The sequence below is a fragment of the Vollenhovia emeryi genome, unplaced genomic scaffold (genome assembly GCF_000949405.1).
Source record: "Vollenhovia emeryi isolate VEMERY1.0 unplaced genomic scaffold, V.emery_V1.0 DF939145.1, whole genome shotgun sequence".
In the NCBI taxonomy this organism is placed as follows: Eukaryota; Metazoa; Arthropoda; class Insecta; order Hymenoptera; family Formicidae; genus Vollenhovia; species Vollenhovia emeryi.
This window is the reverse complement of record NW_011967221.1, coordinates 3257899-3276598: the sequence shown is the minus strand read 5'-3', so window position 1 is coordinate 3276598 and position 18700 is coordinate 3257899. Positions and strand designations below refer to the sequence as shown.

General features: G+C 45.3%; 1 protein-coding gene across 2 annotated transcripts in view; it reads left to right on the top strand.

The window, feature by feature from the left end:
* Positions 1–18700, top strand: part of LOC105566394 (mediator of RNA polymerase II transcription subunit 13-like) — a 165672-nt gene that overhangs the window by 133931 nt on the left and 13041 nt on the right. For both annotated transcript variants that reach the window (XM_012020348.1, XM_012020347.1), the window contains exon 3: positions 16546–17023. In XM_012020348.1, coding sequence (XP_011875738.1) covers positions 16546–17023 — 478 coding nt within the window. The remainder of the gene's footprint in view (positions 1–16545; positions 17024–18700) is intronic.

The window sequence follows — 18700 nt, the reverse complement described above, 5'->3', positions numbered from 1 at the left end:
CGACCTGCCCTTAGTCCTTTACTCCTTCGAATTTGTGTCCATCACATTCGAGCCATGCGAATTTTATTAACGTGTTAACTTACGCGGGGCGTAACAGAGCGTTTCTTACTTTCGTCCAATTGCACGGATGGAAGGGTAAAAATGGGGATTGCGGGGATGATTGTTTTTCCAAGACTGACGATTCAAGTCGGCGCGCAGTTCTCGTTTCAAATGCCGTCACGATAGGTGGGAATCAACGTTAGACTGTTTGCGATGAATACATTTCCACATGCCTCGGTGGTCGAATTGGTCGGGACGCCCGCCTAGCGAGAGGGAGGTCCAGGTTCAACCCTGGCTGAGGGTAATATTTCTCGCGGCGAATTTAAAAGTATCTAGACACCAACGCCCTGTCACGGCTCTTAGTCCTTTATCCCTTCAGATTTTTCTTTTTCTTCGTTCGTAACTTCCACCCGAGTCTTACCGGACGATTCCCCGGGAGTATCTCCCGTACTCTCCGTACCTCGATAACGCGCGGGTGGTATTTTAAGAAAATCTGAAACGTTTGCACACACGATTTCCGCGCATCTCGGCGGATTTCCATTGCTGCGAGGAAATCTGCATGAAATCACATCCGCGGTGTTTCTCTCGCCGGCACGCGTTTACCCGAAACAAACGTAGCGACGATGCGCGCGTCGTAAGGACGATGATACGTCGATACGTATTTTCTTAAGCCTTTCTCTCTCTCGCTCTCGTTATCACGGGAACCGAAGGCGATGCGCGCAGCTCGTTATCTTTCACCGGCCGGCGTAATTTCAAACCGTGATTCTGCGATTTCCGATCGCGCTTGAAAAAAGCTATCCTGCGATTAATGCAAATAACCGCTCGTGAGCGTTTACATGTAATGATCGTACATTTGTATGATTACGGCAATACACAAGGCGTCTCTCTCTCTCTCTCTCTCTTTCTCGGAGCCGACGTTAATTTCAATAATATAATCGCCGATAAGGAAAAAAAGCCGTTGAATTCCCTGAGAGAAAATTAAAATTAAACGCGCGATTTCCCTCCGGTTTACGCGCCGAATACATTTATATAATTCGAAAATAAATTTATGTGTAACAGCTTACATAAATATTTACGCGAGCGCGCACATTTTACGTTCCGTTTCCTTACGTATTCCTGGCTCGGCGAGAGTGCTTCGAAAATGTAAGGAAGGCGGGAAGGAGTCGCGACAGCGACTTTAATGCGAATTTGCGACCCTTTTTGCCACGCTTTGTACGGCACAAGGGGGACTGCGGCGGCGTAGGAATTGTCCGGCGTAGGAAGTGTGCTCAAAGGGTGGATGAAGTAACCGAGGATAAAGGGGAGGCGAGTCAAACCAGAATTTGCTTATTACTTTTACATCGCTACAAAGGACTGACGCGCGCGAATCTTCCGCCTTATTTAGGTAAAATATTTTCCCCCTTCGTTCTGCGGCTGACGCGTTATTAGCGATAAATCTTCCCCACATGCATGGTTTATACATTTTTTGTTATACAAATAAATGTGTAAAATGACCCGTGCGCCCGAGATCGATAACGAACACACGGAACGCGTCTGGGAATCTCACTTTTCTCTCTCTCTCTTCTTTTTTTTTCTTTCGTTTAATCGTACACAAATGCGCGAGCGAGTCGGAATTAATTGAATTTGTCTCGGGGCCGACGGAGAACCGCTGGAACGAGTCGTGGCGCGCGAATAGCGCCGCGCCGATGTTGCATGACTGCGTTATGCATGTAGTCTATTATGTTTGAGACTTATAGAATAGCTTTCAGCTTGATGGCGAACGTAAAGGTCCGGTCACTACCGCTCCGCCACAAGAACTTGCCTCATCTTGCGCCCGAAGTACGTTACTCCGATATTCCGATTGAGCATTAGCCTCATTAATTCCCACGCTCATTAACCGCCTTCTAATTGGCGTCCGGCGAAACGCGTCCGCCGGTCATACAATCACCGAAGCTTCGCTGGGAGGATGTGATTATTCAAAATAATTTTTTTTTAGCACGCGTTTATTTGCACAAAGGGTCTCATCACCTAGTCGGGCGTCTCCTGCTACAATTATTATTGTCGATTGGCTCTTTGCACGCGGCCTAAATACAGTTTGTTGTATTACCCGATCGATTAATTTTTGGGGAAATCAATAAGTTGAATTGATTTTTCGAAAATTAATAAATCGAATTTATAACCGCGTGGCTCGAGAATGTCGTAGGTCTCGGAGGCGAGTAAAAGTCTTGTCATTAGTTGATTAGCGAAACTTCCTTGCGCAATTAGCGATCGAGCCGTGCCGATTCGCCTTTCGTGGAATCTAAAACAGGAAACAAAGTGGTTCTCACGCGGCCCGTTGCGCTTTTCCGCGTGCAACATCGTGGCCGCTGAACCATTTTTAATTGCCTCGAAGATCGAGACGAGACATCCTGGCATTACGCCGTTTCCGGCATTGCTCACAATGGGATGATTATCGCGCGTGTATACGGGTGAAAAGGGCGAGTTGCGGTAATGGCGTCACGTCGTGCATTGTTTTTCAGCCGGGGACAAGATTTTTAATTTAAATAAGCGGCGCGATCGCATCCTCGGCAGGAATCTTTTCTTCCTCCTCATCAGCTTTTTTTTTTTCGCGCGAGCTGTGTCCACCTTTCTTCGCCCGTAATAGCCGTAGGCGTAACGTACTTTGCGCGAGGCTGTTAAATAATTTATTCCACTAGAGAAATGCTAAGTTATCTCACGTCCGAAACGGAAAGTCCGACGTGCATTAACGGGCGATCTCTCGAGTTTCTTCGCGAAAAAGTGGCGACGACGTCCCGTATATGTGTTTTTTTTTCCATAATTTTTGTTACGACTGTAATTTCCAGTATAAATAAATAATCTTACATGCGGAGATTGAAACAAGCGAGATATTCCACGTTCCCGTAACGCTTTCATACACTTTCATAAATATTCATGAAATTGCTCGTCGACGAGACAATTCGACTGCCGTAGATAAAATATCCCCCCGCGTATGACCCCTGCGCAATTTGCATAATTCTTTATTTAACAATGATAATTATCAAATGGCAGATATTATTACTACTACTACTTTTTAATTTAAATTTCTTATCTTCTCGTACGACGCGTTATACTTTCAAATTTCCTCGCTAACGATCAGCGATAATAAGTTTCTGCATCCAACACGCAACTCAAACACCCAGTAACAATACGTCTCTACGTTATCGTATTTTTAAGTCGGAAAGTTCCGCTTTCAAAATGAGAAGCATTATTCTCGGGCGGCCTTTGCGCACGTTCCACTGACTCTTAGCGTCTTCGATTCTTTTCGCATTACATCTCCCCGTCATACAATATCGTTTATTAAAATATTCCCGGCACGAAATCGCGGAAAGAAAATGGAGAACATACGCGCGCCTCATCGAAACTTGTTCTGGACGGCCTTACAATGTCGAGATTACCGAGCGAGATGGATTCCACGATCAGCGAAACACACCCGGTTTGATGTACGTACCGGTTTGTAGTAATCCCGCGCGAAGCCTCGCCGCACGACGAGACGCGGTCTCGAGAAACGCTAATGCGAGGTCTACAATGCAAGTCTCAGAGTCGTAAGAATAATCGACTGTATTTGGTCAATTCATTCGGACACGTAAGAATTAACCAATCATAGTCGACTGTTCTTACGACTCTGAGACTTGCATTGTAGACCTCGCATTATCCGGGGTCTACAATGCAAGTCTCAGAGTCGTAGTCGTAAGAATAATCGAGTATATTTGGTCAATTCATTCAGACACGTAAGGATTAACCGATCATAGTCGACTATTCTTACGACTGCGACTCTGAGACTCTCATTGTAGACCCCGCATAATGCGAGAGTCCCCGCAGAAAGAGGACAAACCCGAAAAGTCGCCCGTTTAAAGACGTTGCGCAAATCACCGCGGTTTTGCGTGCATAGATCCGTCCTTGGCGCGACGTTTCACAATGTGACGGTAACGAGAGCCGTAAAAGAATATGATCAATCGGATGCACGAATCATCTTGACCTTGCGTGAGCACCAACACGCGTGCATCGGTAAATACGTGCATCGACCGCAACACGCTTTCTCATCCGGCTGCGGGCAAGGTCTTCGCGCGTTTATATCGTTTCGAGTCTCGCCAATAACGACGATAATGCTGCACGAAATGCACATCTCGAGATCGCATGGATTTATCGCGCTTCCAGACACACAGGTGTACAAAATCGAGAGATGGGAAATATGTAAGGTCATTACACAGTCCTTCCCCCCCTCCCCTCCTCTTCCCGGTCAAATAATCTCAAAGTTTAATAGTTGTACGGCAATTTTCCGCAGAAACTTTTCTCCGTCGAGCGTATTCCCTTTAAAAAAAATTTTTATGCTGTTTTTACTCCGTATCCAATTTTATTTTTAATTTACTTCCAGAAGCGCGGCGCTGTATCCTTCTCGCAGAAATTTCAGCTGAAACTTATCCAAAATTTATCGTTTAAAAACTGCGTTAAACAGCTATATATACAGCGTTCTGAATTAATCTGTACACTTGCCAAGGCAAACGTATTCCAGCATGAAAATACACTTTGATGTGGATAATTAAAGCGTTAGTACGATAATTCACTCTCTCTCCCTCTCAGGAGTCTCATAGTTACGACAATCTACGGCGAAGAAGGGGACGAAAGGACGACGGTCGACAATCGCTGCGCGCAGTTGAATATACTCGTTTGCATTTGATAAAGTCAGACATTTCGCCGGAGTGCAAATTCAAAGATATTCGAGTAAATTTATTTTCAAACGGAATCCTCACTTAAAAATCGCCCTTTATTCGCGCTTGGATAACCGCCGGTGCCGCGCGAATCCGCTCTTCTCACCGTGGCTCATCAATAACAATTTGTATTCAAAGACACATACGTGCGCGTGTTCACGTTCGCGAAATGATAAGATCTCGATACATCTACGTCGTGTAATCTTTTTATAATATATTTCTCTCGTGATTCATCGGAGGTTGGAGTTCGCAAAATAAATTGCCGCGATATCTGGAAATATTCCGTAGGATATATTTCCTGCCCCTCCCTCTCTCTCTCTCTCTCTCTCTCTCTCTCTCTCTCTCTCTCTCTCTCTCTCTCTCTCTACCGCTCTCTCAAAAACATATAAATTCTACACGTAATTTTCGGAAAGTATATTATTAAATTAGAGCGAGCGTAAAAAAAAATCGCTGTCTGTTTTAATCTGAAATAGCCGCGCGGGTATCGATCGCCGAGACCGCTGCTGCAATTTCCAATGTGGACGTTTCGTATCAGTTTCACGAGGTTATTGAATTAAAGAAGCAACTGCTCGACCCCACTGTTATTGCAGCTCCCGACAAGACTTATACGGCAAGAGGCGATCGTCATACTGGATACTCCATCTATGAGTAGAGGGATCGAACGAAATTCGCAGTCACGTACGATTTTATCGTTAAATTAATGAAACGCTGCAACGTGTTTAATTACAGTCCGCAGATACAAGATGAAAAAAATTTCGCGGCGGTAACGGACGTCGTCGTGCTTTCACCGCGATCGCCGTGCTCCGCCGTTTCGTATCGGCATTGCATAATATTCCAATAAATATAAATTTAATTAACTTTGTAAGCGCGAGCCGGCCATTCCGTAAGTTTACTGCCAAGTTATCTATGTGATTTTAATAATTCGATGGCACGCCATAAACTTGCCTTTGTGGCGCGACGTTACGTATACAAATTAATCGATAAAGCTCGGTTTAAGGGCACGGGCGAAGGACTGCGATCAATTATGTTTAATCGTCCGGCGTTTCCTACCCGGTTTTAATGAAATACATCTCCAGTTACTTCGTTAATTCCTTGCATTACACGCCGCGAGAGAAGACTGTGTGCGCCGCATATTAAAACGCGTGTCACACGAGAGAGAGAGAGAGAGAGGCACGGCTCTCCTCTTAGCCGTCACCTTCTTGGCACACCGTCGTCGTTGACAAACCGTATTTGCCGTTTAACGTTTATCAGATCGCCAACGGCGGTGGACGTTGCGTTATCTACGCGTGGGGAGAGCGGCATCATATAAATTTAAATGAAAATAAGAAGTACGGTCAAACATTTTTGTGTGCACGCCCGTGCGCATATTTGCATACTACACGGCAATACTTGGAGCTATATATAATATGCAACGGACGAAAAAGGCGAAAGGGCAAATGGTGCGAAGGAGAGGAACGGAAGAGTAACGAAGAGGGCGATGAGCGAGAGAGGGCAGAAAGGGGGGGGGAGGGAGGGAGAGGAGGAGGAAGAGGAGGGAGCCACGAGGCTGCATCGATCCAGAAGCACCGTGTGTAAACCATCGAGCATAATCAAATTCCTTTTAGCCCGAGCTCGTGCACGATATACCAAGGTAGTTCTGTTTTTATTCAGAATAGTCGAATCGTGCAAAAACCCGTTTATCGCTGTCGAATTAAGGTTCGACGTTTGCTACGCCGAGAGGTCTCCGTTACGCACGCTCTAATTGCCGGCCTGGTTTTAATTGCCCCGTTTAATAGTAATTTTACAATTTCCGGAATGTGTACCGCGCGAGCCTGAAAAAATATATATATATATACAAAGCGGCAACGACGTGCGTGCGTGCGAAGGAACGATCGATCGTTGGTTCATGATTTTTGCACCGTCTCGCGAATTGCTGTCGAGTAAAATTTTAAATTCACTCATGGATTGCCGTGACACAGTGACATTCCAGAGGAATATATCAATAACAAAGATACGTCTTTATTTAACACAGACGTCAGCGCAAAAACAATAAAATAATCAATTAAAGCGACCAGTCGTGAAATTGCTATGGAAATCACTTGATCATTATTGACGTTTATAAAAATATTTTACAAGATGTATTTCCGAGGTCTCGGCTAAGGTAAAAAGATTTACCGTCGTTTGATAATTTGAGGCGCAAAAGAGAGCAAAAAATATTCTATTAATAAATTGATAGATGTTCACTTTGGCTTGGCATCGGTTAATAGCGACTATCGCGTGGGTCGATGAGGTATGGATCGGAACTTTTGGGTCACCCTATATTTCCTGAAAGCATACCATTGGCCCATCTACTACTGCGTGCTCCAGGGTTTAATCTAACAGTGATTTATGCTTCCCAGCGGCTCTCAATAACGCTGATTCACACTACTTGCCGTTGATTCTGATTAATTCTATCGATCCTGTCAACGCGTTTATTTTTTCAATTTTGCGACAAACACATTTCGCTCGACAACGGTTTATTATTATCTCTAATTGTGTTTGCTCGTCTCCGCGCGGCGCATTGAAATCACGCCGGTATTGTTGCGATCGTATTGCAAAAGTGTTCGGTTTACATTTTGCCTCGTATTGTTAGCTTTTAAAAGAACAAACGCGCGATGGGGATAAATACATGCAAACTTTCGACATTTGTATTCGCGTGTTGTCGAAAAATACGCGGCGCCGCGCGCGTTATTTGTCCCTCGCCTCCATTTGATTCGATGTAATGATTCCACCTATCAGAATTCAGAATACAATGGCGAAAAATTGTGAAAAAATTTTTTAGAAATTCTATTATTTATATTTATAATTCTCGGATTTCGCCAATCGAATTCTAAACGTAAATGCACCGCGTGTATTTTCCGACACGTGATATCGGTTTCATCGGAATGGACGATCCCGCGTTTACACGTCGAAATCCCGTTCTTCGTAATCACTTTTAATTTTCTACAGCGTGTAGCATTTACGAAGAAATTGACCACCACTGCGTCGAGACGCTACATATCCCGTTCTGCGTATGAATGTGTTATGTACGCTCGGCGAATATGTCAACTGCAGTATCGCGGATTTATCCTGGACTCTGATTCTTCGTCTGTTTTTTTTTCTTCCTTTTTCCGTTATTTTACAATTAGTCATTTGTACAGTGAATTTTATGCGGTTTGTAACAGACGTCGGAGCGTAATTCGAGCAGCAAAAAGGACAAAGACGCTATCTAATCAATAACGCTTTTTACGAGAATGTATTCATTATCGGCGCTCAAGCGACGTCGACGTGAATTTTAATCGACGGTTATTATTTTGTAATTATGCCTCGCGCTTACACACGACTAGCTTTAGATAACTCGAAAACGATAAAAAGTTACACCGCCGTACATACGCGAAAACATTGTTTATCGCCATGTTGAAATTTAAACTAAAATTTTCTCGGCGCGCGCGCGCGCGCGCTTCTCTGTCTCTTTCTCCCTTTCGCTCGGAGCGCGTTTTCTCTCTTGGAATCTATTTTCATTTAAGTTACAAAAGCCCATTTAAGAAGTTTGGTGAGAGGCGCGAGATAAAGAAGTGCTGGATACGAGATGATATTACGCAGACAGAAACTTTCGCGGCTATGCTAATAATACGGTGGACACGCCTCACCTTTATTTATACTTGATACAACATACGTTTGCAAAATTATATCCAGCAGCCGCATGCAATAATGCGAAAGGTCGTTTATAAGCTAGAAGGTCGCGATAAAGGATTTATAAACTAGAAGATTTTCAGTCAAGGATTTATTGCTGTGCGCCGCGCCGGTAAGAAGGGAAAGGGCTAAATATCAATTTGTATGAAAAGCTGCGCCGTATAATATTAACGCCGATAAATATAGCGAAATATAGTGAAATATTAAAATAACAATCTCTCGTCGATCTCTCGGCGTATCGACGAGTCTCGCAGCCGCCTGTAGCGTATAAGTCTTCTTCAATTTCTAAAGTCCCGTCTCGTAAGTCTCTTTTACATTTTTTATCTTCCTTTGAGAGCCTAACGATGCAGTTTGCATCCCCCCTCCCCTCCCCTCCCCCCCCGCTCGTCCCATCCGCTCTTCTCATATTGATAATTAGCCCCACCCAAGCCTTGGCCTAAGCCCTCCGACTTCACCCCCCACTCCCTCGCTGCGTCTAGCGATACGAAATATTGCCGTTTGCGATATCTCGTCTACCATTCAGTTTTAGCGATATCTCATTTATCGTCAGCGTTGCTAAATGACGTAATGACGCGATTAGTTATTTTTATGTTTAACTACCCGCCGCCGGGTCTTGTTATTTTCGTCAACCGATTAGATATTTTTCTACTCTTATCGCGTATCATTGTTATGTTTACCTCGGCCAACTTCAGCAGAGGATTAAAAAACATACACCGAGTACCACGATCAGTTATTCATTTTCTCCCCTTCAAGGTGGGCTCCTGCATAAACCGACCGACAGTAGAAAAAGTTGAAATTTAAGTACGTAATTGTAGTTGTAAATTTTATCTGTCGTTACGCGAAATTTCAGACCCGGTCGCCGATGAAATAAAATGAAGGGGAAAAAATGTTAAAGTTGTATCTTTTAACATTCCAGTGAACACCAAGTGACAGTCACATTATATCAATATTATAATTTCCTACGCAACAAGATAAATGTAATATAACATTCGTGTTGTATTACATTTCCATTGTTAAGTAGGAAATTATAATATTGATATCGTGTAACTATTACCTGGTGTTCACTGGGACGGGGGTTATGGGCCGATCGCTCGCAGAAGCAATTTGAGGGTTAATATTGTTTTACAGAAAAAGTAGATCTTAACAAACAAAAAACGAGACAAACGTAATAAATGTCACAAGGATTCAAATGTGCTGTTAAGTATATGAGGTGACAGACGTCTGCAAAGCAAATACTTATTAGTACACAGAGAGAACGGTTTCTTTGAATTTAATAAATTTTATTAGATTCAAAGAAATGTATCTTTTGGAATAGTCCAAACAAACCAATTGTTGGTTCAACAAATATGATTATTTGACCTTTCAAATAATAAATAGCTTTACTTCAAATAAAAGATTTGTTTGAAACGAAAGGAATATTCTCTTTAATCTAAACGATATTATTGTTTCATTCAAACAGCATTATCGTTTGATAGAAAATATGTGAAACAAATGTATATGCATACATTTTTCTCTCTCTACATTAGAATTTTCCCTTCATTAAAAGAAGAAAGATAAACACTGAATTAGTACACTATGTTCAGCCATAATAAAAAATAGACCATTAAATGCTTAAACTGCGTCTGCTGATGCGGTCGCTTATATATGTATAACATAGCTGCCGCGATTTTACTTACGAGTTCGGCGGCCATCTAGTGGCAGCACCAAACTTTATAAGCGCCTGGCCAAATAATATAATTATTTCATTGAAAGATATTACTTCAAATAATAGTGTTTTTTCTATCAAATAATACAGGTTGTTTGAATAAAACAACAAAATTCTTATTCAAAACATATAATGTTTCGTATAAGCATATATTGTTTCAATGAGACAAATTTCAACCAAATAAATAGGAATACTAAATCCAAAGAAACCGTTCTCTCTGTGTAAAGACAACATCTTTATACTGTCATTGCGACAAATATTATCATATGCCTCGGTGGTCGAATTGGTGAGACGCCCGCCTAGAGTGTAGGGAAGTCCAGGCTTAAACTTCCCTGGCTGAGGTAATATTTTTCGCGAGAAATTTTCTGCATTATTAAAATTGCCAGATACGGCCGGGAAAACACTGATGTTGCTTATGGGTAAAGTCGAAAGATACAATTAAATGTTTTGAGGAAATTTGACGGCTCTTTGAGACTTGACGACATCACACATTTCTAAATATGTTTCTAAACGTGCATATACAACCTAGCATATCAATGCATTTGATCAATCATGCATTAAATGATATTTCTTAATGAGAAAAGTCGTACGAACTTATAAAAATCAATGGGTCCCCGCCAAAGCACCCACACTAACCGCTCCTTCGTGCAGGAGCCACCTTAATTATCACGTACGATTCTCAAAAGTCACTCGTTCGATTTGTCTCGCTATCTACGGGAGAAAGAGATCCTTTTATTTTTTTTGCATACGTCGGCTGCATATTAAAAGCTCGCGAATTGATGGGTTATCGGTGTGTTTAGGACGCGTACGAATCGCCGTAGCAACGTCGGAATACATTATCACCCCGATTCGACACGCGGCGCGGCGCGGCGCGGTGCATCGACTCGATGTCGCGGCGCGTCCGTGTGCGTGCATCGCCGCAGGGTTGAACTGCAGCCGGCGCGTCGTCGCATTCGGCCGCGCGTCGGAACAATCGTCGACGACGACGCTAGGACACGCGGCTCTCCGCGGTGCTCGTTTCGACAGGACTTTTTAAAGGGCTCTATCAGAATGCGATCCGCTGATTCCGCTTCCGCGTATTCCGCTCCGTCATCCTCAGGAGAGGGACAGGACTCGCGCGGCGGAGAGGCGGAATCTCGCGCGTTCTCGCGTCTCATCGCGATTCATTGCCGTCGTCGCGCGGTGGAAACTCTTCGTCTCGAGAGGATTCGTCGTTCTGCGACACATTTATTGAAATTCATCCCCCCCCCCCGCTCTTCTTTTACCGCATACGCGAGCGAGTTTCACGCTCGATGACTCCCAGCCTCTCGCGGGGTAACTTGAAACCGATACGTTTGTCCCGCGCGCGTCGCTTTGCCGTTGACAATGCCGCTTTTTCCGTCGAAATCCGCGACTTTGCGAACTTGAAAATTGAATCGCACGTGCCCCGCGGCGAGAGCTCACGGTCGCCGGCGCCGCGGGCCCGAACAAAAACAATCGATCAGCGGAATCGTGCCCGGCAAGTCGAATAACCGTCTCGTAAAATTCGGAATCCTCCGAACGCTCGGACACTCCTGGGAAATCGCCCGTAATAAATCCGCCGGAAGTCGGGAGAATTTGCCTCCGAGTCAATTGGAATGATGAGCTCTCCTTTTCGAGGCGCCGAATTCTCGGTCCGATGAAAATTAAATCTTAGAGGCGGGGAAAGCGCGCGGCGGGACGAGAGGAGAACGCACGCGTATCGCGCGCGGAGCCTCGCACGAAAAATGTGCAACGAAATTTCAAGACGACTCAAATTGGAGGTATAAAGGGCTCTGAATAAACAACGACGACGAATCCCGGCAATCTTTTTCACCGGGGGTTTATTTCATGTCGAGTCGCGACATATTCCGCGATATATTCCACGTTCAATAGTTTTCCGCGCGCAAACGGTTTATTTTCAGCAACAAATATACGCCCGGACGAGAAAGAGAAAAAGAGAGAGAGAGAGAGAGAGAGAGAGAGGGCAAATTGTGGCACGCGCGGACGCGTAGGACCACGCAGCGATGGGACGAAGCGCGAATTCAAACGGTTACCGATCCTCCTTTTCGCCGAGGCATCTCGATACGGAAGGTTAATCGCGGCCTCCGAGGTCGTGACCTTCTCTTCCGTATAGAATTAACCCCTCGCATTCGGAATTGTCCCGCGGCGAGGAGCCTACCGCGCGAGTATTATTCAGCGCGATACATTGCGCGGCGTTAAGTAATCGCGTGATTACGACCCCGTGTGCTTAAGCGATCGCCTACGATCGGCTTCGTCGCGTTCACTTCCGCGGAACGTTCGCCGGGCGGTATTCGAGCGACGTGGATACGCGATCGGAAATAAAATGCTCTTTCAGGTCTCGCGATGAAACACAATACGGTTGAAATGCAGAGGAACGCGGTACGAAGGAGACAGGAAGGGTGGAGAATTTTATATCTTATATTTTTTTAGTCGCGTGTCCGTTTTTTCTCTCGCAAAAGAAATAGATTCTGTGGAATTATCATGAGACCGCGGCCAAGTTGGAATCGAGTTTTGCAAATTTAATATATCGCCGTGGTAGTAAGGGAATTTCTAGGGCGTCTGTTTTTCAAGCGAAAATTGATGCCCGGACGCGACGTCGCGCAAGGAATTACAACGTGAGGTAACGAAACATGATGCAAGCGTGATTCAATTATTAGATCGGACAGCGATTATTCTAATGTCCGCCGATGGCTTTCGACGACGAGAGCCGCTTGTGAATCGATTGAAAATTACAGCTCGGGAATTGGATCGGGCCCATCGCTAGCGCCGGTCGCGAGCCGGAGGGGTCGCGGGGGAGGGCGGGGAGGGAAGAGACGAGAAACACACGTCGGGGAGAAGCACAGCGAGCGAATAAGTGGGGACGACGGAATGAGGCGCGTGGTAGGATGGGGGAAAGAGGGTGCGCGGGGGTTGAGGAGGAATGGTGAGAGAAGGGCGAGATGAGACAAAGACGGAGAGCGAGAAAGGGGATGAGGGGAGGAGGGCGAAAGGGAGGATGGCGCAAGCGAGCGCGCGCGCGAGAGAGAGAGAGAGAGAGAGGAGGGCAGGGAGAGAGAGAGAGAGAGAGAGAGAGAGAGGACAGAAGCCGACCAGTAGAAAGGTTATAGTAGAAGGGAAACTACTATTGGAAGAACTCTCTCGGCCGAGGGTGGGAAGAAGGGCGAAGGGGAGAGACGGGGGGGGGCGAACCGTGGGGTTGGGGGAATATGGACGAATACACAGAGAGCTAAAAGATGAAAGTATAACCCGAGCAACACACAGTGGCTCCCAAAGCCAAATAGAACATTATGTCACGTATAAATAAAGTCGTTTCCGAACTTCGGCCCGATAGATATTGCAACGCCAATAAATTATCTTCCGTTGGCCGCCATATAAAATCGCCCCCCGGGCGTACACGAGGTAAATCACGCTCCGCTTGGCGCGCTGCACAATTACCGAAAGAGTGTGTCTTTCTTACGGCGCGCGGATTTTCACCCGTGTGGAAAATTTATCGGATTATATGGAGTCAGTGAAGCCGTGCACGAGAGCCCGGGGTTCGGGAAACGCGAGAAAAATTATTTTTGTTCCCGTCAAAGCTGAAAGCCTCGAAACAAACTCGTATACATTTACACAATAACGTTACCGTTTCTCCGCGAGGGCACAAAGAGATTAAGGAAACCGGGCGCGTATTTGTTTCAAATGGTCGCCGCCCGTATACTCAAAATACGGACGCGCAGCGCGCAATTATGTATAATGTCGGAAGTAAACAATGAGATAACGCGCCGAATGATCGATAAAATAAACTTGTGTGATACCTAGCAGCGCGCAGCTGTGACGAAGTCATTCGATTACACATGGTATCGTTGAGGTTGCGTAAGCGTTTGAACTCTGCTCGAACGGGCGATAATAATTTATGCGTCTAATGCGGAAAGAGCAGGGGCATACGGGGCAAGTAATAAGTCAAACTTGGCGAAAATGACGTCGCTCTGCAAGCACCGGCGAACAATTAAATTATCGTGGAGGCGGAGCAGATAACGATGCACTCGAGATGCAGCATAAACCACGGTTTATACCGCGTGGATTATGTACATATATAACGCATCACGTAGATAGAGAAAGGAGAGACTATTGCACGCTTGTCTCCCCCCCCCCCTCTCTCTCTCTCTCTCTCTCGCTCTCTCTCGCTCTCTTCCCCTCCCTCGCTCTCTGTCCCTCCTCCCATCCCCGCGACAGTTGCATCTCTCCGCGGAAGCTTTCGTGCGCAAGTTCCTGGTGCTCCCATGGAGAGTCGCTAGCTCTCAATCGAAAATCGGTATAAACACGAAAGCCATGTTACGTAGGTAAATGGGAGCCCTGCCGAGTATTTTACTCACCCCCCCCCCCCCCCCAAGTCCCGTCTGGGCCGTTGAGCGGTTCACACGTCTTCCGACGGAAGATAAAATTTTTGATCCTGCGGGATTGCATCATCCAATAGGGATTGCATCATCCCGCGCGAGGCTCGGTAGTTGGGCCTCTGCATTGCGTGACACGTTAGGAGATTTATATCATCAACTGTAATCTCCACACTATTGCCTATTGGATAGCCATGGCCGTATCGGTTCGCTTAGTGCGACCAAGTGCCAAATAACCGGAGGAAGAAGAAGAAACCTCCCCCCCCACCCGAATCGCGAATTGTGTCTTACGTAATTTTTGCCATCTCTCGCGGTCTCTCGGCGATGATTTATTGCGAATTCGATTGCTCGCGCTAGTGCGCACCGAGGCTCGTTTACAGTCGACTTTTATATTTGACTTCGTCTTAAATACACGTTGAAAAAGTATTAATAAAAAAAAATGATCCGCACGGATGCTTTACGGATCATTTAACTGGCTGAGAAATATTTCAAGAGATATCTAAGGCGAGCCTTTAATAGAAGAATTGACTGGAAACGAGCCTTAGTGTGCGCTCAGTGCGCACCAGTGCAGGCAACCGAACTCGCTATTATTTACGCGTTCGTTGCGTACGGAGTGTACGAAGTATGGTGCAGTGAATAAAAAAATTATTTCTCACGTAAATTGAAAGTCCCATCGACGACCGCGCGCGTTGGTCGTTGCACATTACTGTATTTATAATATATCGATTCTATTAATAGAAATTGGATGTCGGGTTCCGCGATAAAGCGACATTTTGCCGTAATAATTGGATTAAATAATTAAACGTAATATATGGTATAAATACGACACACAGCGATCTTTTCCTCTATTGCGGTTATCATTAATAAGTTATCTGAAAGATAAAGTTCTACTATATATATATATATATTTTTTTTAGTATTTTCTGCGCTGATCATTAGATTATTGACAGCGGTCTGGCAATATACTGTTGATAATAATTCCGACATTTTTTATTTACACGTACATGCGTGTCTTACACGTACGCCGAGATAAAATAATTCATAAATCTGTGGCTTTTTATTGAACTTATTAATACTTTTATATTCAGACTGATTAGAGGAATGTAACATAGCTGGTGTTTTATTTGAAAAATCGAGCTGCTCTTGACACTTTTTTCACGACTTCGCACACAAAAATATTGCCGCTATATCGCGCGCCACAAGGCCGTAAAACCTTACAGTTCCATTTTTCTCTATTATTTAGACGAGTAAAATTAGTTAAGGTACTTGACGCGGTAGAGTACTCTCTATGTGCATGTATTATGCACAGTTTGAGAAAACAAAATAACTCCAACTGCAACGTAGTAGCCAACTGTAACACGACTCTGAAAAGTAGGTACGTGTACCAGTTGAATGAAGTCGTAAAAACGAAAATAGTTTTCAGAAACGAATTATATCATGTAAAATTATAGAAGTCACGAAATATTACGAAATATTGGACATCTCGGCGTTACTTGGACAAGTTTTACACGCCTATGAAATAGTAATGTAATAACGGAATAATTATAATATACAATTATTCGTTACAATATAGGCCTCGTACAACGGGCCGCATATAATAGACCGTGATTACGTTCTTTCGGTTTAAGCAAACATTCCGAGTCAAACATCACGCGGTCATAATAGCGCGTGCTATTTGATACACGTATTCCGTATCAATAATATATTTACCATCAGAAACTTATTTGACGTTGCTATTTTCTTTTTCTAACGCAATTTCACGTGATATTTGATATAATAATACACAGCTAAGATGGCATTTCTCAGCAATTTTCGAATGACACAATTTTTTCCCGGACGCATGTACGTACGTGTATACACTTACACGTTATTGGTTTCGATGAAATTTATCTAGCGAGCAGTATCGTCGCTACAGATAGATGTGTTTGTCACTCGAGCGACTCGACATCGACAATTGACGCAATCCGTATAACGAGAAACGTTCTCTCATTTGCAGGACGAGGTGCTGACGATTTCAGAAAAGGTAGTCGTCCGCGTGCACGACCTAGTCACATGGCTCTCGCCGACGTTGGAGTGGTCGTGGGGCCGGCAAGTGTCCTATCCGACGAGCCCGACGTCGTCCCCGGGGGCCAGCCCGCTCAGATACGAGATGCCGCAGCCGCAGGTGCTTACGGACCCGGGGATCGACTTCTCGGACGTCGAGAAGCAGCAGAAGGAATACGAGTGCAGCGTCAACTCGTCCAAGAAGCCGGACAGCTTTCAGACGAGGGTGGTGGTGCTGTCGTATCCCAGGTACTGCCGCTACCGGGCGCTTCTACGTAGGCTCGAGGGCGCCGAGCCCTCCTGGCTGTGCTCGTCCATCGCGGCCGCGCTCGGGGGATTCACCGCGACGCCGGGCACCAGGGTGCTCTTCTGCAGGGACACATTCGACTACCCGGATCTCGAGACTCACGAGCTGCTGTGTAACCACTTGGGTACGTATGCCGTCTGGTTGTTGGTTTACACCGCGCCACGCGATTCGGCTCGCGAAGCGATTCCGTCTCGATTTGTCGCGTAAAACTGTTTACGCTTGTTTACACAGCGGGCGTCCGGTGAATCGCGACCGGCCCGGTCGGTCGAGAGATCGTTTCCTTTTGTTCTCTCCCCGGCGGGAGGAGAAAACGAATGAAAGACGAGACCGTTTCATCGATCGTGTACCTTTCGAGAGAGAGAAAAACTATTCCGACTGCGGAAACGCTCTTATTGTTCGCGCCAAGTATTATGATGCAGTTAGGGCTCTCGACGTCCAAATCCTTTTTCGCGACGTTTACGCGACCCGACAATGATTTTTCCGCCAAACGCATTTCGCTCCAGGGGCAATAAATTCACGGTAGAGTCAACAGATGATGTCTATTAATTTGGCGGAAACCCCCGCTATACCTCGTATTAGGAGCTTGTCCCCCGACAGGGGGACTTTCCTCTACATATTTAACTCGATGCTGGCGCCTGTGTGTTATTGTGCGTGCGGCTCAACTTCTGAAACGCGCGACCTTAGAGTTTGTTTGCTTGATACTACGAACGTATATTATGTATAATGTCTCGCTACACATAGCGGCGTTATCTATCAGCGCTAAGCACCGCGACGTCATTATTAGCTTTTACTCATCTCGCGAAAGAACCGGCGATGTGCATAGCAATTGCGAAAATACGCTTTTAATACTAGGCGCTCGCGACGATATAATGTCTCAATTACGGTTATTTATTGCCAGCGAGCGCGCTCTAATCAGCGGTATACAATGAAACGCATGGCGCACACACGCGCAGCGAGCGGTTCTCGCATTGGAGATAATTTTTCGCGAAAAATCGCGCGATCTATCACGGGATTTGTCCCGCTCCTTTGTCCCTCGCGACGCGACTCGCTTTCCTTCTGCCGGAAAGATCTTTCGTTCGAGCGTCATTTCACCGTAAATAGTCGACGGCTGCTTCGAAAGGGGGGAAAATTACGGAGCGCCGTACTTTTAATTGCGTACAATGCGGATTTCAGAACGTTTCAATCGGATGCTCGCAATTAATATCCTCCCGTTCGTGCGGACGATGAGTAAACACAAACTGCAATCGATGTCCTTGCAGCTTTTATGGAATAGCTGCAGGTTGATTGGCTGCACATTTCTCGAAACTAGAAACTTGGACCAAGTCCCAGCATCGTGGACACAGGCCTTAACATAAAATAACTTAACACTTTGCAGTGCGTCCACATTTTTTCGTGGTGGCCTAGCTGTAAAAGAACCGAAATCCATGGTCGAAACGTAGCGGCGAGTCCTAAGCATAAAAACTGCCAGATACGGTCAACCAAATCGGATGTTATTTGAAACAAAGTTAAATGTAAAAAGTGACCGTAAACAGGCCTTAGTGTGCACTCGGTGCGCACCGGTGCAGGCTGCAATCGAGTTCGCTGCAAGTTAGAACGGCGGTGGACAAGTCGCGAATCGCGCAAGCTTTAGGGTCTCGCGCGAATTTCCCACAGATATCTATACTATATAACATACTACTGTGATCAAATTGAAAGGTGACTTTGTTTGTAAAATGAAAAACCTTTATTTATTCTTGAAAATCCATTTCGTCCCCTTCAAAATAATCCCCATCGGCTCCAATGCACTTATGCCAACGAAGTT